At 43.3% G+C, this 20,688-nt stretch overlaps 1 protein-coding gene across 1 annotated transcript in view; it reads right to left on the bottom strand.

Moving 5' to 3' along the window:
- The window catches only part of LOC142585566 (GRIP1-associated protein 1-like), a 36,785-nt gene that overhangs the window by 14,551 nt on the left and 1,546 nt on the right, over positions 1–20,688 (bottom strand). Inside the window, exons 3-19 of the mRNA XM_075696408.1 lie at positions 20,593–20,654; positions 19,143–19,277; positions 16,796–16,949; positions 15,295–15,310; positions 15,131–15,216; positions 14,305–14,375; positions 14,103–14,182; positions 13,531–13,578; positions 13,272–13,449; positions 12,203–12,337; positions 7,963–8,058; positions 7,063–7,209; positions 6,086–6,310; positions 3,787–3,918; positions 3,619–3,721; positions 2,480–2,631; positions 759–869 (exon numbers count right to left, since the gene is read on the bottom strand). Of these exons, the coding sequence (XP_075552523.1) occupies positions 759–869; positions 2,480–2,631; positions 3,619–3,721; positions 3,787–3,918; positions 6,086–6,310; positions 7,063–7,209; positions 7,963–8,058; positions 12,203–12,337; positions 13,272–13,449; positions 13,531–13,578; positions 14,103–14,182; positions 14,305–14,375; positions 15,131–15,216; positions 15,295–15,310; positions 16,796–16,949; positions 19,143–19,277; positions 20,593–20,654 (1,931 nt within the window). The remainder of the gene's footprint in view (positions 1–758; positions 870–2,479; positions 2,632–3,618; positions 3,722–3,786; positions 3,919–6,085; positions 6,311–7,062; positions 7,210–7,962; positions 8,059–12,202; positions 12,338–13,271; positions 13,450–13,530; positions 13,579–14,102; positions 14,183–14,304; positions 14,376–15,130; positions 15,217–15,294; positions 15,311–16,795; positions 16,950–19,142; positions 19,278–20,592; positions 20,655–20,688) is intronic.

Here is a 20,688-nt window from a genome sequence, read left to right as displayed (position 1 = left end):
AAACAACGCCCATTAAGGCAAACACAATCACAAAAAATTCAGCGGAACCTCCCTGAAGAGGAACTGTCCAAGATATGAAGAACATTATTTGTTGGTGGTCAGCATGGTGTTGACTGTTATGCGTGGTAAAGATGCATGTCAGGGTTATGTTGATGTATTATGCACTATTTATTTATATATACATGAGGAGTATGAGCAGAGAGATGCACATATTTACAGTGCTGAACATAGCTTTGTCTCAGTTTAATGCATCCTCTCATTTTGAGTCCCTTTTTTCAATCCTCACTGGTCGGGTGTTTATCAGGGCATCCCATAGTGCATGCTATCTCCCTTTTAGTACAAGTTTAGGCATTTCTGGCCTAGGATTAATGCCTCCTTTCTACATTGATATGACTTATGGGGAATGACGAAAGCAGACGGGCTCATAGAATGTTTTGTGCCTATTGGTATCACGAACAATGGATCGTTTGTCACTGTACTCTGGATGGCAGCTATCAACCGTGAACACAATGAACTTAAACTTCACAATCCGACCCTATACTGGGAAAGAGATTTTCTGTCTTCACATTCTCGCCCTGTATTCGAAAAGAATTTTTCGACCAACTCGTCGTATATAATTCTAAGCATTAAAACGGCGGTCTTACCTCGGATGCTAGATGCACTCATGATACAGATGAACAAGGGCCAGCAAATTAGGCTCAACACTCCAAAAAGACACTCACTAGGGCACTGTCACAGAAGCACGAGCATGCACAAACCTTCTCCTCTAAGATCCACTTCTCCTCCTGCAGGGTCGCCAGCCGGCTGACCAGGTCATTGTTCTCCTGCTCCAGGAGGCCAGGGGATGCCTTGTTGGGAGGTGGGGGAGCCTGGAATGACAGAGGGTAAATACAGGCTTAAGCACTAAAGGCAGCTAGGCACCAGCTTTGTGCAGGCCTGTGATAATGATGTGTGCCACCAGAAGACCCCCTGCCCTGAATTCCATTCCCTTATCATTTTTCTCCCTTCCTATCTCTTTAAATCCCTCTACCCCTTTCTGCCAAGCAAACTGGACCTTTTAATGCGTTAGCACTAGGAGTGTCCAAATAGAAAAAAGTGTATGAGTCTTAAGTGTGGGAAGCTGGTCATGTGGTAGAGGTAAAGAAGGGATGAGAGGGGATAGTAGAGGCAATGCTGCTATATATTTTTTTTTCTTTTTTTTTTGTGCCCCCGCCGCCCTATTCAACTTGCCCTCTCTCCCACTACAATGGCGGCACGCTCACTGGTGCTGTGCAGCGACCGTCCTCTCCCTCTTAGCCTCGTGTCAACTGGAACCTAGCTGCCACTATTCTCCGCCCCCCTTCCTTTCTCTGACTTTTGTCTCCCTCCTCATTTTTTTTTTTTTTCTCACTGACTTACTTGCCCTACATACATGGGACTCCGCCTTCCTTATGCCTTGCATCGTGGCCAATAAGGCAGCTGTAAATACGCCAAAGCACTGAGAAAATGTAAATCACTGTCACAACTGTCCCTTCCGGTTTGATGTCTCTGAGAACGACTGGGCACCCGGTCTGCTGTCTTCACTATTAGAGCAGAACTGCCATTGTCTTGTAAACCCTGATTAAGATTGGTCTACCAGTTGAAACTGTTGAAATTAAACACTTGTTCTGCTTATTTTGTAGCATCGCTCAAGTTCTTTATATATATATATATATATATATATATAACTGGTCTGCTCCGGACCACCCACCGTCCGTTGCACTTTGCTCCTCAAAGAGGCAGGACATGTGTCTGAGCTCCTGAACAACACTTTGCAATGTAGCAACGCGGTTTAAGTCATGGATCCGGGTCCTGAAGATTCCAATGCATTTCTCTCACATTGACCGGTACATCGCCACTCAATTTCTTTCTTGCTAACCTCCCTGTTTTCCTTGTTTTTAGCTCTCTGTGCTATGGTTCCTATCAATTACACTAAGCACTGTAGTGCCTTGGAGACAGGTCAATCCATCTTATACCTTAGTTGCACCTGTGCTACCATCATCAACATGAGTGGAGGAGCATTAAACATTACCATCCTTAGTACTCTCAAGGCCAATAAGCACCTTCAGAGTGCGTTCACAGACAACACTGTTCAAGAACTTCCCAGAAGACATTTTTAAAGGAGTGCCTGTACTGAAAGCTGGTTTGAGATACTAAATTAATCCACTACTCTCATAAAGAACACATGAACTTGGCACTCCAGCTATTTACAGGCTTTGTCGAAAGAAACAAAGCAACCGCACAAACTGCACATGACTACAATATGCCCAGTTGGCCTGCCATTGCATCCACACTATTCAATAGCAAACCCTCGTCCACACCTTCAAGAGCTTAGTTGAGGCAGAAGTTACTTGGGCACAACACAATGCAGCCATGAGTAAGAGAGACTGGTGTAACTAGTGGCTTCATTTCTCCTAACAAAGGCTACAGTACAGAATTCTGCTTTGGCAGCTTGACCCACCTGCTCTCCATTCAATGACAACGCTCCGTTGCTGTTGTTGTTGGTGCTGTCCTTGGAGTTCTCATTGTTGGCAGACACGTAGCTCCAGGAGCCAATGCTGCTTGAGTCTCCTCGCTGTCGCTCCTCACAGCTGATTGGCTGGAACAAGTCATCTGGACACACGGGGAGCGCACAACAAGAGCGCCCTTCGTAAAGGCTCTCAGCCAGCTAGGATGACATTAATACTCATGAGCTTTCAGACACCGCAACACCTAGGATGTGTTGGTGATAGCTGCTTATCATTTATGACAGTCATGTCAATTTGTTGGTGCTAGCAGTTACCACAGCCCAGCACAATGGTTCAGTGGTTGTGGCAGACTACTGCTGAGCACGTTTGATTCCTGACCAAAGCAGAAAAAGTCTGATGAGGGCAAAATGCAAGGAAATCTGAATACTAAGATACAGATATAGGTTAAAAATCCAAGCAGTCAAGATCGTTCTGGAGCCCTCCACTACAGCTTTTCTCATAGCCCAGATGTTGCTTTCAGACATTAAACCTAATGAATGAATGAATGATCAATCAATCAATCGATCAGCCAACAGCTACCATACCCACATTTTTATTTCAAGCTGGTTACCCTTTTCGCCATGAACATCAATGACAGGAGCAGCCATAGGGCAAACTGCAATGACTAACCCTACGAAAAAGATAATTCCTCAAGAACAACTTAAGGGGTCACTAAAGGCCAGCTATATTGAAAGAGTAGGCTTCAATAATGATTTGTCATTCATTGTGAGAACAGATCTTTTGTACTGTATTCAAGAAAATGATGAAAATTAAAAATCAGTCGCTACATATTCTGAAACTACAATACCTCTCATGTGATTTCAGCACTGGCTGATTCACAGAGAGCAGCAGAGAGGGAGGTCACGTGGATGGCAACGTCAACTCGTCCGTCTTGGCATAGGCGATTAAAATTGAGGAGCTGCAGACATACTTTAGGTAGTAATTTCATACAAAACAACGTCACATACTGGCACCCAGAAAACAATGATAGGCAATTAGATTAATACTCTATGGATCTAACTTGGCTCAACTTTTTCCTTCAGTGTGAGGTATAGATGCTTGCCGTCCCAACAGGAGCTGACACAGAACTCACCAGATCGTCCCAGGCTGGTATCGTTGAGAATTTCCTGTAGCCTCTCTTGCAGTTTATCAGCCCGCTTTCGCTCTGTTTGAAGCTGCCTTTTCAGCTCCTTCACCTGAGATAGATTAAAATGCAATGAGCTTAATAAGAATAACATAATCACAGCTACAACATGCTCACCATTGACAAGCCCTTCTTGTCTTGAATTTTGCGCTCCTCCACATTGTCCTTTATTTCCTGCTTCAGCCTTTTCACTTCTTCCTCAAACTCACACTTTTGGCTGTTTGAGATCTCCAGTTGGATGGTCAGGTCCTGAAACACCACAATTCATTGCAGCTTGTATTGAAGCCCGGGACAATATAAGAAACGTGAGAAATTGTAATTTTTAAACCATCCTTATATTTATTTTAACAGTGAAAAGCGGCACAATGTGAATAGCTGAATGAAAAATTTGTGTGTCTTACGTGTTTATTGTGCTCTGCATGCTTCTGCACAGTTATTATAGCACCAAATTTTCCCATCACTTTTACTTTAACACTAATTGTGATTTTTCCTTATTTCTTTTTCGATTTCATGAAGACTACATAAATAATGATGATTTTTGTGAACCTTCATCCCTCTGGATGAATCAAGTAATGTACATGCAAGTAATGGTTTAAGCAAATTATGTCAAGACGTTCACGAAATGAAACATAGCAGAAGCTTAATGTTTTAGTACAACAGCAAAAGCCATACTTCATTGTTAACAAACCACACTGATGCACCCTTAGTAGCTTCCAGATAAGTAAAAAATTCACTTCAACATCCCACAAGAACATCCTGAAGGCAACTATACGGTACAGCGAAGCTCAATGACTCATTTTTCATGGTATCCTGCACAGACAAACCTCGGTACCTAGAACACGGATATAACGAATTATCAGATAGGTCGAAGCGAATCTGAAATTTGGTTGGCCATATACTTAATATCAATAAGTACTCTTCTGCTATACATAGAAACCGAAAATGGGAAATCTGACAGGGATATAGCAAAGAAATGTTTGTTTGCAAGTGGCTCAAAATACTGTATTTACTCACATAATGATCGCACTTTTTTGTCAGAAAAATTGACACAAATTCAGGGGTGTGATCATTACGCTGGTTAAATTTCCCGCGAAAAGAAAAAAAAAAATTTTTCATCCTGTGTTTGCTGCGTGATGCAGGTGTGCGGGACACCAAAACAAAAATGCCGGCCGGCGGAGCAAGTTGAACGCAACAAACGCGATTTTTTTTCTTCTCGTGAGTACATTACGCACATTGAAACAGTTTCTTCTGTATCAGTAATGAATAATATCGTAATTATCAGCAAGTTTGCGGCATTAACGTAGCCATGTCTACTTTGAGGGGACATAAACCGATGGGGGCGCTTAGCTGCCAGTGACATAGAAACACATGGCCGGCATGCTGCGGAAACTGCGGCATGTCTTTACTACTATCCTAATATGGCATGTTTCCGCTAAGGGTGGGCGAATATGTTATCTGTGTTACAAGCATCGGCGTTGAACAGGGTACACTTCTAACGTATCAGTGTAAACGTGGCTACTATCGTTGCCGCTCGCGATTTGTTGCGTGCCCACGAGTGCAGATGAGAAGAATCTAAAGGCGCCTTTTTTGTTGTTGTTGTTGACCACAACCATTATAAAGCCTACACATAGTAAAGGCAAGTTTGGTTGTACCTCTTTTTGTCATGGAAGTGCGGAAAGTGATGAAAGTAATGAAATGAGGCATCTACTTTGTTTGGTGCGTGCAGACTGCTAGGTTTGTCTTGAGTCGTTCGCGTAGCATTCGATAGATGGTAAGCGCGATCATTATTAGGTAGACTTGACACACAACATATCGCTGCGGCAAGTTGACGGTGCGATCATTACACAGGAAATAAAAAAAATTGAATTTTGACGACAAAATTCAGGGGTGCGATCATTAGGCGAGTGCGATCACTATGCAAGTAAATACGGTATGTATTTTAACATAAAAAAATGCCACATAACTCAGCAAAAGCAACTTGAAACATTCTGGATGCTCACCTGCATATTGGCCAGCAGCTTTGGCTTGATTAGACCTTAGACCACAGCCGGCAAGCCAACATGCCAACATGCCAACACCGTGTGCTCTTGCAGATCACACGGTTGCAATTAGCGATGGTGCAAAGCGCATGTATGCAGTTTATTATTGTTGCCATTTCATGCACTGGCATGGTAATCCACTGATCGGTTATCAAAATCCAAAGGAAGCTCTTTGCTGGCCAGGTGGAAAATCACACTTGTGTTTTTTTCTGCACAGACATGATCGCAAATTTTTTTTCTGCTGATATCCGTGTCTATGCTGACGTAACAAACATCAGATATATTATAAAGGTGTTCTCGTGTCAGGTGCAAAGTGAGGTTTGAATGTAGCATAAAAAAAGACAGCAGCATGCGGGCATAGTGGGGCAAATTCCCACCCTGATTGCGTCGTCCAACTGTTCTTTGAGCTTGCTGTAGTCCTGGGACAGGCGCGCTCGGCACTCGTCTAGCTCTAGCCGAGACGTCTCAATGGCTGCCTGCAGCTCGTCCACGCGTGCTTGCGCCTCAGCTCGCAGCTGCACAACTTCTTCCTTGAGTGAAGGCAGCAGCTGTTTGTACATTGCCAGGGCTGCCTCATTCTCAGCTGCCTTTGCAGAGCGTTCCTGCAAGTAATGCACACAGGTACAATGGTACAGTTCCAAAAAAAAAAACATGCTAGGTGTTCACAAGAATAAAGTCCAGCATCGGTAGTTGGGAAGTACATGGAGCTGCAAGCTGCTGGCACAGCAGTTGAGACATTGCAAGTTCCAGTCAAGAAAAGCCACAGCACTTCCAGAAGCAGAAGAGGCTACTGCCCCGCTTTAGCACAAATGCATCACAGTTTCATAGTTTTGCAGGCTTTTTTACAGCAAATGGCTCATAATGGTTCATCATGCAGTTTTCAGGTTCATGTACTTGCATAACCAACATCTCAAATTTTGGCACTTGTCCAGTGGAAGTGCTACAAGCCTGTGGTATGGCTTGTGTGTGCGTCGAGCAGAATCCTATGCCAAGCTTTTTCTCCTATGAGTTGGTTGTACTAAATACTAAAAAAAAGTATTTTGAGAAACGTTCACAGCAAGATTCATTAGCAATGATGGTTTTACGTTATGACACGCGTAAGTATTGCGCCTTTGGCTCCCCGCACTATTGTGCAGGACTGGGTAGGGCTTTTCACAAGATTGCTCTTGATTGCACCGAATTGAGAAAACAGCTATTTGCTGTGCCTAACTCTGCAAGCATTAACACATCCACATGTATGAGAAGGTTTTTCTCTTTAATCACTTTTTTTCTCAGCACTTTTAAGGCCAATTGTGCATTTCGTGCTGGATTGAGGTATGCAGCGCTAAGAAAAATGTGGTCTCAGTTCTCCTACCTGTTCAACCAGCAAGGCCTCATTGAGCTGGTTGAGTTTCTCTTGGAAGTGCAGCTCCAATTCCTGCACGGCCTGCCGGTGCTTGGCCTCCTCTTCAAGCAGGTGGGCACCCATCTCCTCCACCAGGGCCTTGCGTTTCTCAGCCACCTGCACACAGAAGCAGCCCCAGTGCCAGTCACACAACATGCAATCCGCATGCAACAGTGGCAGCATCTCAGCCTGCCATATGCCTTCAGCTCATGCCTGCCATATGAGCTGAAACTACGCTGCCCATTCCCTGTCCTATTTCTCCTTCTCTGTCAGGACATCCTGTGTGCAGTGTGTCCTGCAGTGTGTCCTGTGCGCAGCAGATACTCGGAACCTGAACATCGTCAGTTAATTAATACTGAGCACTAAGAGAATATACTACACTTTGTCATGCACAGCTTGCACCAAAAACTTGGGACTTAAGTACAAAGTGGGAGTGGCCCAGGATAAAAGGGAACAGGGTACTCGGACTCGTCCTCATGAAAATGTGGAAGTTGTTAGTAGAAATTCGCGAGGAGATGCCCTTCATTGAAACATGCATAACACGCCTTTCTTTTAAAAGGTCAGAGCATCAGCGTGGGCTAGCTGGTGCATGCCAGAGCACAAAAGTACATAACAGCACAAAAGTACAGCACAAGGTAAGAAGTTCACTTTCTTGCCCTGTCTCACGCTTTTACATTGTTTCGACTCTGGCATTGCCTTTAATACCAACAATCCAGATTGGCTAAATAGATCTGCTTGGTCGTGTGAGCAGACCCTTTCCTTAAATCTACAGAAAGTGTTTGTCCCTGCCTTGTACAAAAGAGAAAAGAGCGAAAATATTTAAAAACAAGATGTATAACATGGGCAAGAGAAACTCTCTTAGCCACTGACCTTGTTGGCCTCTGAGGCTGCAATGGCACTGCTCCGTGATGCATCCTCCAAACCATCAATGGTATTCTGCATGGCAGTTATCTTGGACCCCATCTCCTGGAAACAAAATGAAATTTATCAAGCGCAAAATTAGGCAACCATAAGCATTACATAAGGACATCATAGCACTGACGCAGGCATTGTCACCTAATGGATAAAGTAACTTGGCTGCACAAAAGACACTTATGCATGAGATCTCCTGAAATGGGAATGTGAAGTTAGCACAGATCGCAGCTGACAACTCGACTGTCACCACAGCAGTTTTTAGAGGCAGGACTACATTTGTACAGCAGCTGCAAGTGTCATGTCTATTCTAACAAGTGCCATCAGCGTGCATGCCATGCAAAAAGGCTGGTCTTTAAAGAAAGAAAGAACGGAAAAGAGGTCGAATGGTGACAGCCATATTAATGAAGGTTATGCAATTAGCAAGAGCATCTTTACGGCACAGAAAGTGCACTGTCACTAGACCAGAAAGAACAGTCCTCCACTAACTCACTCCTCTGCTAGTGTAAGTGGAAAGTTGAACGCGAAGTTTACTATGAGTTTTTATTTTTCGAATGGCTACGATATACAGCTAAATCTCGATATAACAAAGTAGGTTAAATCAGCAATTCACTTCGTTATATTGACATTTCGGTGTATGGAAATTCAACCTTTTATGCAAATAAGTACAGTCACCAATCTATTTTTCTTACATGGAAAGGGGCCGCAGAATTTTCTGAATTATCGGGCAATGGAAAAAAGCAAATTTGAATGAGAAAACACTTAATTTTGATGAATCTGGGAGTCGGCAACGAATGACACGGTTTCATGCCACGTTGACGATATCTTCACAGCGGCGACAAAAATTAAGCGAAGCCAGCCACGATTTCACATGCACTCCACCCCCACGGCTGATAGCGTCGCCCACACTGAGACAATGCTATCGTGAAAAGCACCGGCAGGAGGGAACAAATGCTTCTTCTGCCTCTCGCTCCAACGGATCGCCGAAACTCGACATTACGCAACCTTCAATACTAAACACGCGGTAAGATAGCTTACATGATGCCACGCTGTCTCGACGTGCCCACTCTTTGCACACGTGGCAGATTACCTCTAAAGCAAGGTGCGCGGATGCGTATGCGCTCAGCCGTGCTTACAGCCATGTGCAGCCACAGCTGAGACATGCACCAAAAATCGCGACGCGCGCCCCCCGCCCATCGCGTGCGCTTGGTGACGTTACCGTGAGCTCGCTCCCCGTCCCCTCTTTCCCTTTGCTTGCGCGGGAAGGTGGCACTCGAGAAGCCACCATCTTTGTCTCATCCTCACACTTTCACTCGCAGCTAAAACACAATGTGTGCAGGGCGCAATTGGATCTTATCGCACTTGGACTTGTTACGGAACATAATGCGGCTCCACTTTGGCGGTGGTTGCTCTTGCCGCGCTGCGCTCGATTGAGAGGTGTGTTTGCAAGCAGCGGCTTGTAATTCAATCATCATCATCATCATTTATTTCCCCTTAAAGGCCCTTGGCTTAGGGCATTACATAGGGGGGGGGGGAGCAATCGTTACATATACAATGGTCGGTAACAACAAAAAAGCAATACAAAGTGCAGGGTTCATGTTCAACATTAACATCATCACTAAGATAGACACAGCGGCTCAAGAACAACTTGGAAACAAAACAAAACACGCATACACATTCAAAAACACGGCAAAATAACTCAGCCCTTGAAATGTGCTGTTAATAAGTGCCTGAATTTATTAGGTTCTGTTTCAGTAACTATGGGATCGGGTAAGTCATTCCACAACGTAATGGAGCTAGGTAAAAAAGATTTATTAAATGAGTTTGTGGAGCCATGTATGCGCTGCAAACTTAAAGAGTTGAAAAGACGGCGTGAGGTGCGAAGCGGCGGGTGTAATACAGAATTTCTTAGCTGTGGGAAGGTATAGTACAATTTGTGAAATAGGCAAAGCTGTGAAATCTTACGCCGAAGTGCCAGGGGTTGAAGATAAAGGGATGCCTTGATAAGAGTTATACTGTGTCGTCTGTCATACTGCGATGTGATAAAACGGGCCGCGTGATTTTGGATGGCTTCAAGCTGATCGATTAGATAGTTCTGATGGGGATTCCAGATCGCCGAGGCATATTCGAGTTTCGAACGGATGAATGTTACGTAGGCAAGTTGACGGGCAGAACGGGGTGAAAAAGCGAGGGATCGTCTGACAAACCCAAGCAACTTAGAAGCATCTGTACAAAGTTTTGCAATGTGCTCAGACCATGTTAGTTTGTCGTTCACGATGATTCCAAGATACCTGTATGATTCTGTTTCAGAGAGTGGTGTAGAATTTAATGAATACAGATAGCTGAGGTTATTTCGCTTTCTTGATACATGCATGAACTTACATTTGGAAATGTTCAGTTGCATAAGCCATGACGCACACCAGGTTTCTATGAGATTTAAGTCGCGTTGAAGCAGAGTCTGATCATCAGGAGTAGATATGCGGCAGTAAAGGACACAATTGTCTGCGAAGAGGCGGATACAAGATGATATGGCATTAGGAAGATCATTTATAAATATCAGAAAAATTAGTGGTCCCAGCACCGATCCCTGGGGGACACCAGAGATGACTGTAGTATTTTGCGATCTGTGGTTCCCTATTACTGTATATCGCGAGCGTTCGCGGAGAAAGCAGTCAATCCATGACAAGATTAAAGGGTTAATGTGGAGGCACGACAGTTTTGCCATTAAACACCAATGTGGAACGCGATCGAAGGCTTTGGAGAAGTCTAGGTAAATGACGTCAGTTTGAAAAGAAGAATCTAAGTTTAAGTGAAGGTCTGTGGTGAATTCGAAAAGCTGGGACTCGCAAGAATGCCCTGATCTAAAACCGTGCTGTTTTTCATAAAAGAAAGCGTTATTGTCGAGGTGTGATGCGATCTGCGAATATAAAATGTGCTCCAGTAGCTTGCATGGAATAGATGTTAATGAAATTGGGCGGTAATTAGAAGAATCGGATCGATTGCCTGCCTTAAATACTGGGGTTACTAGTTTTCCAATCCTTTGGTATTTCGCCGTTTGAAACAGACTGCTGAAAAATAATTTGCAAAATACGGCTAGAAATGCTCACGGTGCCCTTCAATATTTTGGCAGTTATGTTGTCTGGCCCAGGAGCGCTTGACAACTTAAGGTTGTCGATGAGTTTAGCTATACCTTCATGGGTTATAAAAACTGGTGGCATTAGGAAAAAAACTAGTGGCAGGTATTGGGGGAATACGAAGTGCAGGTTCGTGGGTGAACACAGAGGAAAAATATGAATTCATGACATCTGCGTGCTCAATATCAGGGACACGTAAGCCATCATGGTTAACCAAAGAAATGTTTTGAGTACGGCTTTTGCACGGGGTGACCAGATTCCAGAATTTTTGGGGGTTAACGCGCATAATGTTTTTAAGATCTTCGTGAAAAAATTTCTTTTTAGAACGTCGTAGTATGCTAATGTATTCTTGTAGGCACTTGCTGTACGTTTCCCATTTTTTTACAGAATTTGTGTGCTTGGCCGCACAATAGGGGCGCTTCTTTTTGTTTGCTAACTGTCGCAAGGCGTTGCTATACCAGGGCTTGTTACAGTCACCACGTATGCAGACAAGGGGGACATAGGTTTCGACAAGGGATAAGATTTTATTCTTGTAGAGCAACCAGTTTTGTTCTACTGATCTACTGGGTGCGGCCTGCTGGAAAAGGTGGAAAAAGTTTATAACTCACGGTTAATAGGGCGAAAATCTGCTTTATTGCAGTCGCGAATGTATTTTATGGAGCGTTGCTTTGTGAGGATGGGAACGGAAAAATTGAACACAAGCACCTCGTGATCGCTCCGACCAGTGATGCTTGTTAATGACTCAATTAACTCAGGTTTGGAAGCGAGAACAAGATCGAGAACCATCCATCATTTGATCATTTGACCATCCAAGTCCACAAAAGTTTACATTTACTGCCTCGGCATTCCTTTGCGGCGGAGGCGAAATTTCGTTGATTGAAATCGCATACAAACAAACTTCGTTAAATTGAGTTTCTAAATGCGTGGTGTTCTATGGACAAGGTTATGAAAAGTTAAATACTTCGTTATATTGAGAATTTTTTTATCCTGAAGTTCGTTATATTGAGGTTTAACTGTAGGTTTATAGGTCTCCAATCACAAGAGCAATATGAGAAATAGATTACCTCGTTCATTTTAAGAAGGCTCTGAACCCGTGCATCGGCCTGCTCGCACTTTTCGGTAGTTTCTCGAAGGAGCATCTCCAAGGACGCCTTCTCGGCAAGGGCTTGTTGCAGGCGTTCTGGAGACGCATTGTTCAACTGCAAAAAAACAAGAGCAATTGAGAAACCGTGCAGCTAGCTTAGCTCCATTGGCTACTCAGTAGGCAAACAGGAGACACCTTTGCACAATCATCAGTGGCGTGCAATGCCTTTTCTTTTTTTTGCATTGACTTCTTTGCTTCTTTTGCATAGACTCAATCACAAACGTACGCACCTATGCCCAATGGATTACTGTACTTAGAGGAAAATGGGTGAAAGACAAATATAGATCAAACCCCCCCCCCCCCCCCTATATATAGAAGTCACCGAGAAATAAAAAATCATAATTCAAACATAGGTCAGCTCATACATTTCTAGAAAAGCAAAAAAGTTTGAACATGACACACCTTTATTTACTGTAAGCTCAGCTACTAAATCTCACTAGTAGATTCCAGAAGCTACAACTTCATCGGATGCTATGCAGGCGTCCTCAACAACCCAAACGATGTCGTCCTCGGTGCTGTTGTGTGTGTTGGATGCGCAGCATTTCCTGAAGCCTGTGTGGGTAATCTTCACACTGGCTTTACGGAGGGAACGACGAAGGAACTTAGTTAGCTCAGTATTTTTACTAGCCTTGATCACAAATATAGGTCGAGATTGTTTGGTCACCAATATAGGTCAATAGTTCACTTTCGAAGAAAAAAAAAAAGGTCGACCTATATTTTAATAAATACGGTAGTACTGCGTTCATTCTAATGTGTGCACAGAATGGGTATGGCAGAAGCCTGCTGTTTTTGGATTTACTGAGTAAGCATCAGCCCCATTAGATATTAGCCTAGTCACACATCATGCTGGATTATGTGACATGGCCTTCCTGAAGCACTCTTCATGACAAAACAGTGTATCACAGTGTCACACTTCAAGTAAGTGCTCCAAGCTGGGTTCTGGATATGTCAGCATAGCCCCTTGTAGGTTCAAGACGTGCACCAATTACCTTAGTCTCAAGTGCAGTGATGGTCTCTTCGAGCTGCTGAATGGTCGTGGTGCTAACAGTCTGGTGGTCCTGCTGGGAGACTAGGGCACTGTTCAGCTGGCTCTGGAGGCGCTGAGTCATCTCCTTCAGCTGCTGGATCTCACGGTCCTTGGTCACCTGCATCATCTCCAAGGCCTTCCTGTAGAACCATGAAGCGGTTCTGTCAGTGGCTAAGAAACAAGCGGCACCAACAACTAAAAGACTGGACCAAAACCCTCACTTGCTGTCTGAAAACACCTTGTCCTTTTCTTGCTGGATCTGAAGAAAGCTAAGGAGAGATAAAAACAAGGTGTTAGTCTTATGCCCAGACTGCACAATTTTAGCTCTTGGAAATCCCAAAAAACATTATATCTACGACGACTGTACGTATTATGCAATGGCACTCATAAAAACGTGCTTGCTGTATGTGCACATGTGCAAGACAAGGCCTTTCTTTCCTGTAATTTGTCGAACAATCTAATAAAGCACCTCTTATAATATTTAAGAATGCGCTCTAAATATCATGCTACATTTTCCCAAGAAGTTCACATATCAATGTGCCGCAAGCTCAACTGTCAAACTGTTGAGCTTTGCTAATTTTACCCAACCAAGCTTAACCCACTAGACTGAGTCAACAAAGACTGCTCACAGGCAGTGAAAGCAAGGAATGTAGTATATCTGACTGATTGCAAACAACCTGAGCTATACTGAAGTTTCTGCGCCCCAGGATTTGCATCGGCATTCATTCAAGATTTACAAATACATGCAATGCAAAAGTAGTGGTAAACATTGTTACTGATGTGTAGCTTTTACCTTTCATGCTTTCGTTTTAATTTTTCCATCAATTTTTCATTTTCATCTTCCATATTCTCGGTCACTTCCTTTAATTTTTCCTGTGATACAACCAGAAACAAAAATGAAAAAGAAGGAAATGTTGCAATGCCACTACATCAACTTTCAAATCTTTCAGTCAAAACATGTAAATTAGAAAGAAAGGACAAGGAAGTTATCCCACCTCTATTTCGGACAATTGTTTCCTAAGCATGTTCTTCTCTTCTATCTCAATGTTAAGTCGAAGTTTAGCATCTGAAAGAGGATAGAGAAATGAGAAAATGCTCAGATGAATTCATTATTGGGCTTTGTTTGTTATTATTTAAAAGGTAACTGAGGTTAGGAAATGAGCTAAGACACCAGTATTACGCATTTGACCGCTCATTCACAGGAATAGCCGCAGCTTTAACCACACAATGCATCTGTCTCATAGCTCTGACTTAATCACATTACCTGCCCTTTATGTATGGAGCGAGTGATTATTGGGAGGGGCTGGAAATACGTAGCACATCAAGGCAAGGCAGGGGTGGCACTTGTGCAAGTGATGCATCATGTAAAGTCCAATGCAAGCATGCCAACATCTTGTTTGTCTCAGATAAGGCATTTTGCATTCGCATTTAGCTGACTCAGAGGTTTCACTTGATACCAACAACGTCAGCCTTTTCTCAGGCACGTCTCAAGGCTCTGCAAACACAGCTGCGCTATGCAATTAAATGCAGAGCACTCAAAGCAGTCGTTACAGCTCTATCGCAGCACACTTGGCTGGCGCTCGGTAGCCCAGAATTAAATCCTGACCCATAATGCGACTTTCTTTTTCAGCCTACAACTGATACAAATTATGTTCAACGCTGCACATCGATTAAGGAAACAGGACATCAATTGCTGTAAAGTGTCCACAAAGGAGTGCTTGCACACACATATCCTTTGGGTGCACTTTACCACAATTACATTCAGCTACCATTCATAACAATTAGAAAAGCCGACCAATAGATAAACATAAGGAAGCCTACCCAGCGCCCTCTGGTCTACTTCTTCGGACAGGCCGTCTTCACCATCAACCATGAGTGGGTGATCGGGCGCAGGTAGAAGCCCATTTCTGAAATGCATAAGGATCACGCGCACTGTCACCTGGAAGCTTGTGGAAGTTGACAGAAGGCAAGTGACCAACACTCACGTGCTTCCTCGGAGTTCTGCAAAAGAGCAAAGATACAAAATGAAGCGTGTTTCAGAGGTAGTCAAGCAACCGAAGAAGCACAGCAAGAACAATCTGAAGATCTCCGACACTGTCATGATGTGTCTTGAATGATATTTATTTCCGGATTAATCCAACAAGCCCCAGTCACTGAACAGATTGAAAGGACTGCCCATGAAGTGCATCATAGCCCCCTCCTATGGCACCTGCACTAAACAACACTCTTTATCTTAGATTATGGCAGAAGGCACGCGGGTTTGGGTGTTTTGGTTATCTAAGTCAGAAGGTGGCATTAATGTTCATAAAATTTATAATGGGGGCAATACCCACTCAACACCAGTGCCAGACATCCCACCATACTTTACATGCTGTAACACAATGCCTGGCGATGCAGTTACCCAAGGCCTGTTCCGGTAAGTTTTACAATGGCAGATGTCAACTTTAGACCTGATGAAAATTATATAGTATATTAAGAAACTTCAAGCTCAGATGTCTAGTGATAATTAAACAACTACTCACACATATCCTTTAAGTTGTAAAAAACCCAACACACTTTTCACTTGTAAAAAAGGGTGACATCGAGCGTGAAGGGTGGGAAACACTTATAAGATATACTAATTTTGCACTAAAGTTGGTCTCAAAATGCCGGACCTGGTGTCATTGAAAATGTTATGATGTCATGGAAAAGAGCTAAATTTGCCGATGTTTTGTAGCTATAAGGCTAGGTATGATGACGCTGCTTATAAAACAGTAAACAAGAGCACTGCATGCATTTCGTATGGCTATATTCGCACAGGAGTATAGACGTCTTATAGCTTTATTATACGCCAAAAGGAAAAAGAAAAGTCAGAAATGTCTTGTCACTACCCCTTAAAAGGATGTTAGAGAAACAATAAATCAGTTCAGACCGATAATGTAATGTTTGAAAATTCTATTTTCACTATTTTCAACATAACAGGTTGATCATTAGAAGAGAGAATAAGGTCAAAGTCTCTTTCCTTTTTTTCACACCAAAGCTTCAGCGCCACTATGCCATTGTGACGGGATGAATTTCAAAGCATTTTTTTCTATTTGTGCCACATTACCTTAGTAAAATATCCTCAAACTTTCCGTGTTCAAATCCTTGAATTCTTTAGAACCCAATGTAGTCCATTTTTACTGGTAAACAATTAACTAGGCCCCAGCAGAAGCAGTCAAAATCCGTGACATCAGGGCATGATGGTGCATATGCTTGAAGGTGGCATTGTCACCAGGCTTTTGTTCTTGCATGTCTTCTGGCTTACCAAGCCTGTTCTCATAGTAAGGGTGGCCTTTTTTGGTATCGGGGAAGGTTAATTTGCTAATACAGCTTATTGACTCTTTGAGGTACAGAGAATGGGTTACCTATAAAATATGAAAATTCACACCTCTGTGAGACTGTTTTTAGAATGCAACACTGCAAAATGAGAGAAAAGCGAAAGTGAAGCCCTGGAGGCCCTCTCACCTGCAAGCGACTTCTGTAGAGCCAGATTTTCTGCCTGAAGGCGGCGTATCTCATCGACGGACTTTTGGTCACAAGGCTCCGGACTTCTCTTGGGTGGCCGCACACCCTGCAGCTCCTCCAGCTTCCTTTCCAGCGCCTCATTTGCGGTGACCGTCTGTGCAAACGTATGAGCAATGCTGTTTCTTTAAGCAGGAAAACCAGACCGATCGATTGATTGATAGTTATTCTCAATAACTAAAGGACCCCAATTAAGCGATTTTGCATGAGGGGATACACAACTGACTTAAATGGTTAAATGGTGACTGTCTGCACAGATGCATGAGCAATTGTGTTTCTTACGCAAGAAAACCAGATTGATTGATTAAATGACTGGGTTAAATGTCCGAAAGCAACACTTGGGCTACTATGAGACGCCACAGTGGTGGGCTCCGGATTAATTTTGACCACCTCGGTTTCTTTAACATGTACGTAAATTTAAGTGCACAAGCATTTTTGCATTTCACCCCCATATAAATGCAGCCACGGCAGCCGGGAGACGAACCGGTGAACTCGTGCTCAGAAGCAGGGATCAGCAGCCACTAAGCCACTGCGGCGGATGTAAGGAAAGCTAACGACTTCGCATGGCTCACGGTGTAAGAGCATAAGCGATAAAAAATTTTACATGCCCAGGTGCCAAAAGCAACACCCAAACTCCCTATCTGGCCAACCACAAGGTACAGCAAATATGTACATAGAAAAATTAAATGCGCCACAATGCGTTCGAATTTCGCAACTCAGAACACTTAAGCGGACATTATCAGAAACTGCTGACAATTGGTATTATCCCAACAGTTTTTACATGGTTCGAAAAAAAAAATGCTCTAATTTGAAAGAAGCTCCACAAGAACACTTGAGCAATTGATATGCATGTGATAACACAAAAATATTTCCAAAAACAAAACAGTTCAACAGTTAAAGGCTGAAGAAATGCAGTCAGATCAGCTGCTCTGTTAGTGTTCACACCTGAAAGCAAAGATATTTTGTGAGCACATGGTAGGAGTGCCTACAAAGTAGAACCATTTTGATATGTTGTTGTTGTTTCCACAGGATTAAGGAAAAATAATGGAAAGTTCCAGGAAAGCCTAAGAGATGGAAAAATGCAGCCTGTGGGCCAGACGGTGCAAGTTCAACATGGCACCAATGAAAATGCAACAATTATGAATGTCCTATTGCATTCAGTGCAAGTTCCAATCTGGGAGCCAGAGATGCAGCAACATTCTCGAGAAAAAAAGTGGAGAGGGTTTCACCATTCCAGCAATGCCCATAGCCGCTGCCTTTCCGTAGTCTCCTTTCTTCATGGAATGATAATACGCTGGCCCGCCGAGCAAATATCACTCCATAACGAAAAAAGAAAAAAAATTGAGAGATATAAAAAAGTTTGAGTAGCTATGAAGCTAGGGCAGTAGTGCGCCATGATGAAGCATGCTGCACTAAGGGCTAAGGATGTCCACACTGCTCAGCAGGCCAGTGTATCATATGTCCATGAAGAAAGCAGACGACAGAGAGCATGGTGCTATGTGCATTGCAGAAATGGCTTTTATTTCTCGAGAGTGTTGCTGCAGCCATGGCTCGCACGTTGCAGCTCATATTGAACGCGATAGTACTAATGGTGTTCTGTTGCACTTTGGCTGTTAAACTAGCACTAACCCCTACTTTTTGAAGTTGTAGGAGTTCTACCACGTGCTTCTCATTTGTAAATGTATTGACACTTTTGAAGTATGAAGGTGAAAAAATACATGCTTACAAGCTATGTTAACATGACATACTAAAGTTGGTTTTGAAAAGAGGAACCTGGCGACCATAATGCCAGGTATGATTATGTTGCTTATAAAAAATAGACATGTTTCTTATGGCTGTGCTTGCACATAGCAGGTGCACTGAGCAGGAATGGAGAAAGTGAGTGTATCCCGATGTCACTACTCATCCACATAGTGGGCACTGAAAGCGACACTGGTTCATAGAAACAAGTGTTACACCAGATTATTTAGGGCACTCTGACACTTGCCACTATTTCTTTTTCTGGTGTTTAGCAAATTCAAGCTCATTTATTTTTAATCTAGTTTTAATTCAATTAAGGTTTTGCACGCCAATACCATGACCCGACTATAAGGCATGCCTTTCGAGTGGCTCTGGATCAATTTTGACCACCTGGAGTCCTTTAACGTGCATCTAAATCTAAGTGCACAAGTGCATTTGCATTCCACCTCCATCGAAGTGCAGTCACATTACGGTTCTGGCACATAAGACACATAATTTTTTTTTTTATCTCCAGCCAAAGCGCTCAAACGGTACAAATTGCGACACTCACAACAGACAGCTCCTGCATAAGTGTCTGGTTCTGCAGCCTGAACTCGTCCTCCTGGCTTTGCAGTTTGCGCTGAAGCACTTCATTATCCACCATAAGCTTCTCCACCTCCTTGGCTTTCTTGCTCCGGCTGAGGGCCTAGGTGCAAAATGAGAATGTCATTAAAAAGGCCCTGAACAACTTTTTATCGAAGTCGAGAAATGCATTTGAAGTTAAAACAGACTATTTCAGAAACAGTTTGTTAAAAAAAGCGCTTCAATGAGTTCAGCAAAAGCGGAGTTATTGGCAATCAAAAGTTGCCTATGATCCCCTTCGTAGTGCTCCTGCTTCTTCTTCAATGCCTTGCATTGCAAAGGCTATGGCGGTGCGGGAAAGGCTCACAATGCTCCATATACTGGTTGTCATCGTGGCCATGTTCAATTTTTACTTCGGATGTTCGCATAGACACTATTTCCTATTTTGGCACCTACGACGCGCCAAACGCAGTTGTCCTCAGCACGCCGAAATGCACTGAGTGAACAGACTCGTTGCAGCACCTAGCGGCGACCGCGGTATCTATGTTACATGGCAGACTGCAGCTACACGCAACTTTAGTACTTATGCGCAGCATTTACTTTGTGCACGACAGGGCTTGAGTGCGCATTTGCCCTCATATGCTCCTGTCTGGCTGTGCTACATGGCGTGTGGACCGGCTTAGTCCTGCACCAGATTGACCGTCAGATAGTAGCCACATCCAACTTGCACAATTTGAAGTGCTGTCAATAGTTCAATGCAAAGTGAAGTCTGTCAAGGCGTCTAGCCAGGATCGGCCGGGAGTGAGGGCACATTAGCAAGCGTGTGTGTAGACTAACAAGTTGTGTGTGGTTTGAGGCTAGCTGAGTGTTCAAAACTAATTGAAATTACTGTGACACCCAAAATTTTATTTTAGCAAATGCTTGGCCATAGTAAATACATGGCTGCTGCAAAGTGAACAGTATACATATCCCTGAACAGAAAATGTGTGGCAACTTTAAAAATATTACATCGCTAAGTCACATGCACAAACCTGCAGAAATTGTGCTACAATGGCAAAGCACTGACATTCACATTCTGTGGCAAATTGAAGAGTGGTGTTTCATTTTCAGAACACCTCCCAAGATAGTTTATTAATAGCTGTGAAAACAAGAAACAGCAGGAAGAACGCCCGTCCAGCAGTCAACAGCAAGATGGACTTGACAAGTTCACACTTTTTGCTCCGCATCTGCACGGTATATTTTGGTAAGATTTAAAGGTCAGAGGCCTTTAAAACGACATGAGGTCATAGGCCTCATGTCGTTTTTGTTATGAGGAGACAAATTCCAGGGGGATCACTGCTATGGTACAACTATCGTGTTTGGGGACAATGACGAGGCACTTTCTTTTGTTGTTTTCCCCAAAGAGAACAAATGCACTGGTACCACTATCATGTACTTACCGAGTTAGCCTTTGAAAGCTCCTTCTTGTGCTCATCGAGACTATGTCGGAGGGCTAGAAGTTCTATGGAAAAGAGAAAAAACAAGAGAGTATGAAC

The sequence above is a fragment of the Dermacentor variabilis genome, chromosome 6 (assembly GCF_050947875.1).
Source record: "Dermacentor variabilis isolate Ectoservices chromosome 6, ASM5094787v1, whole genome shotgun sequence".
Classification (NCBI taxonomy): Eukaryota; Metazoa; Arthropoda; class Arachnida; order Ixodida; family Ixodidae; genus Dermacentor; species Dermacentor variabilis.
Note: the sequence above shows the minus strand (reverse complement) of the source record. Positions and strands in the feature narration are given on the sequence as shown.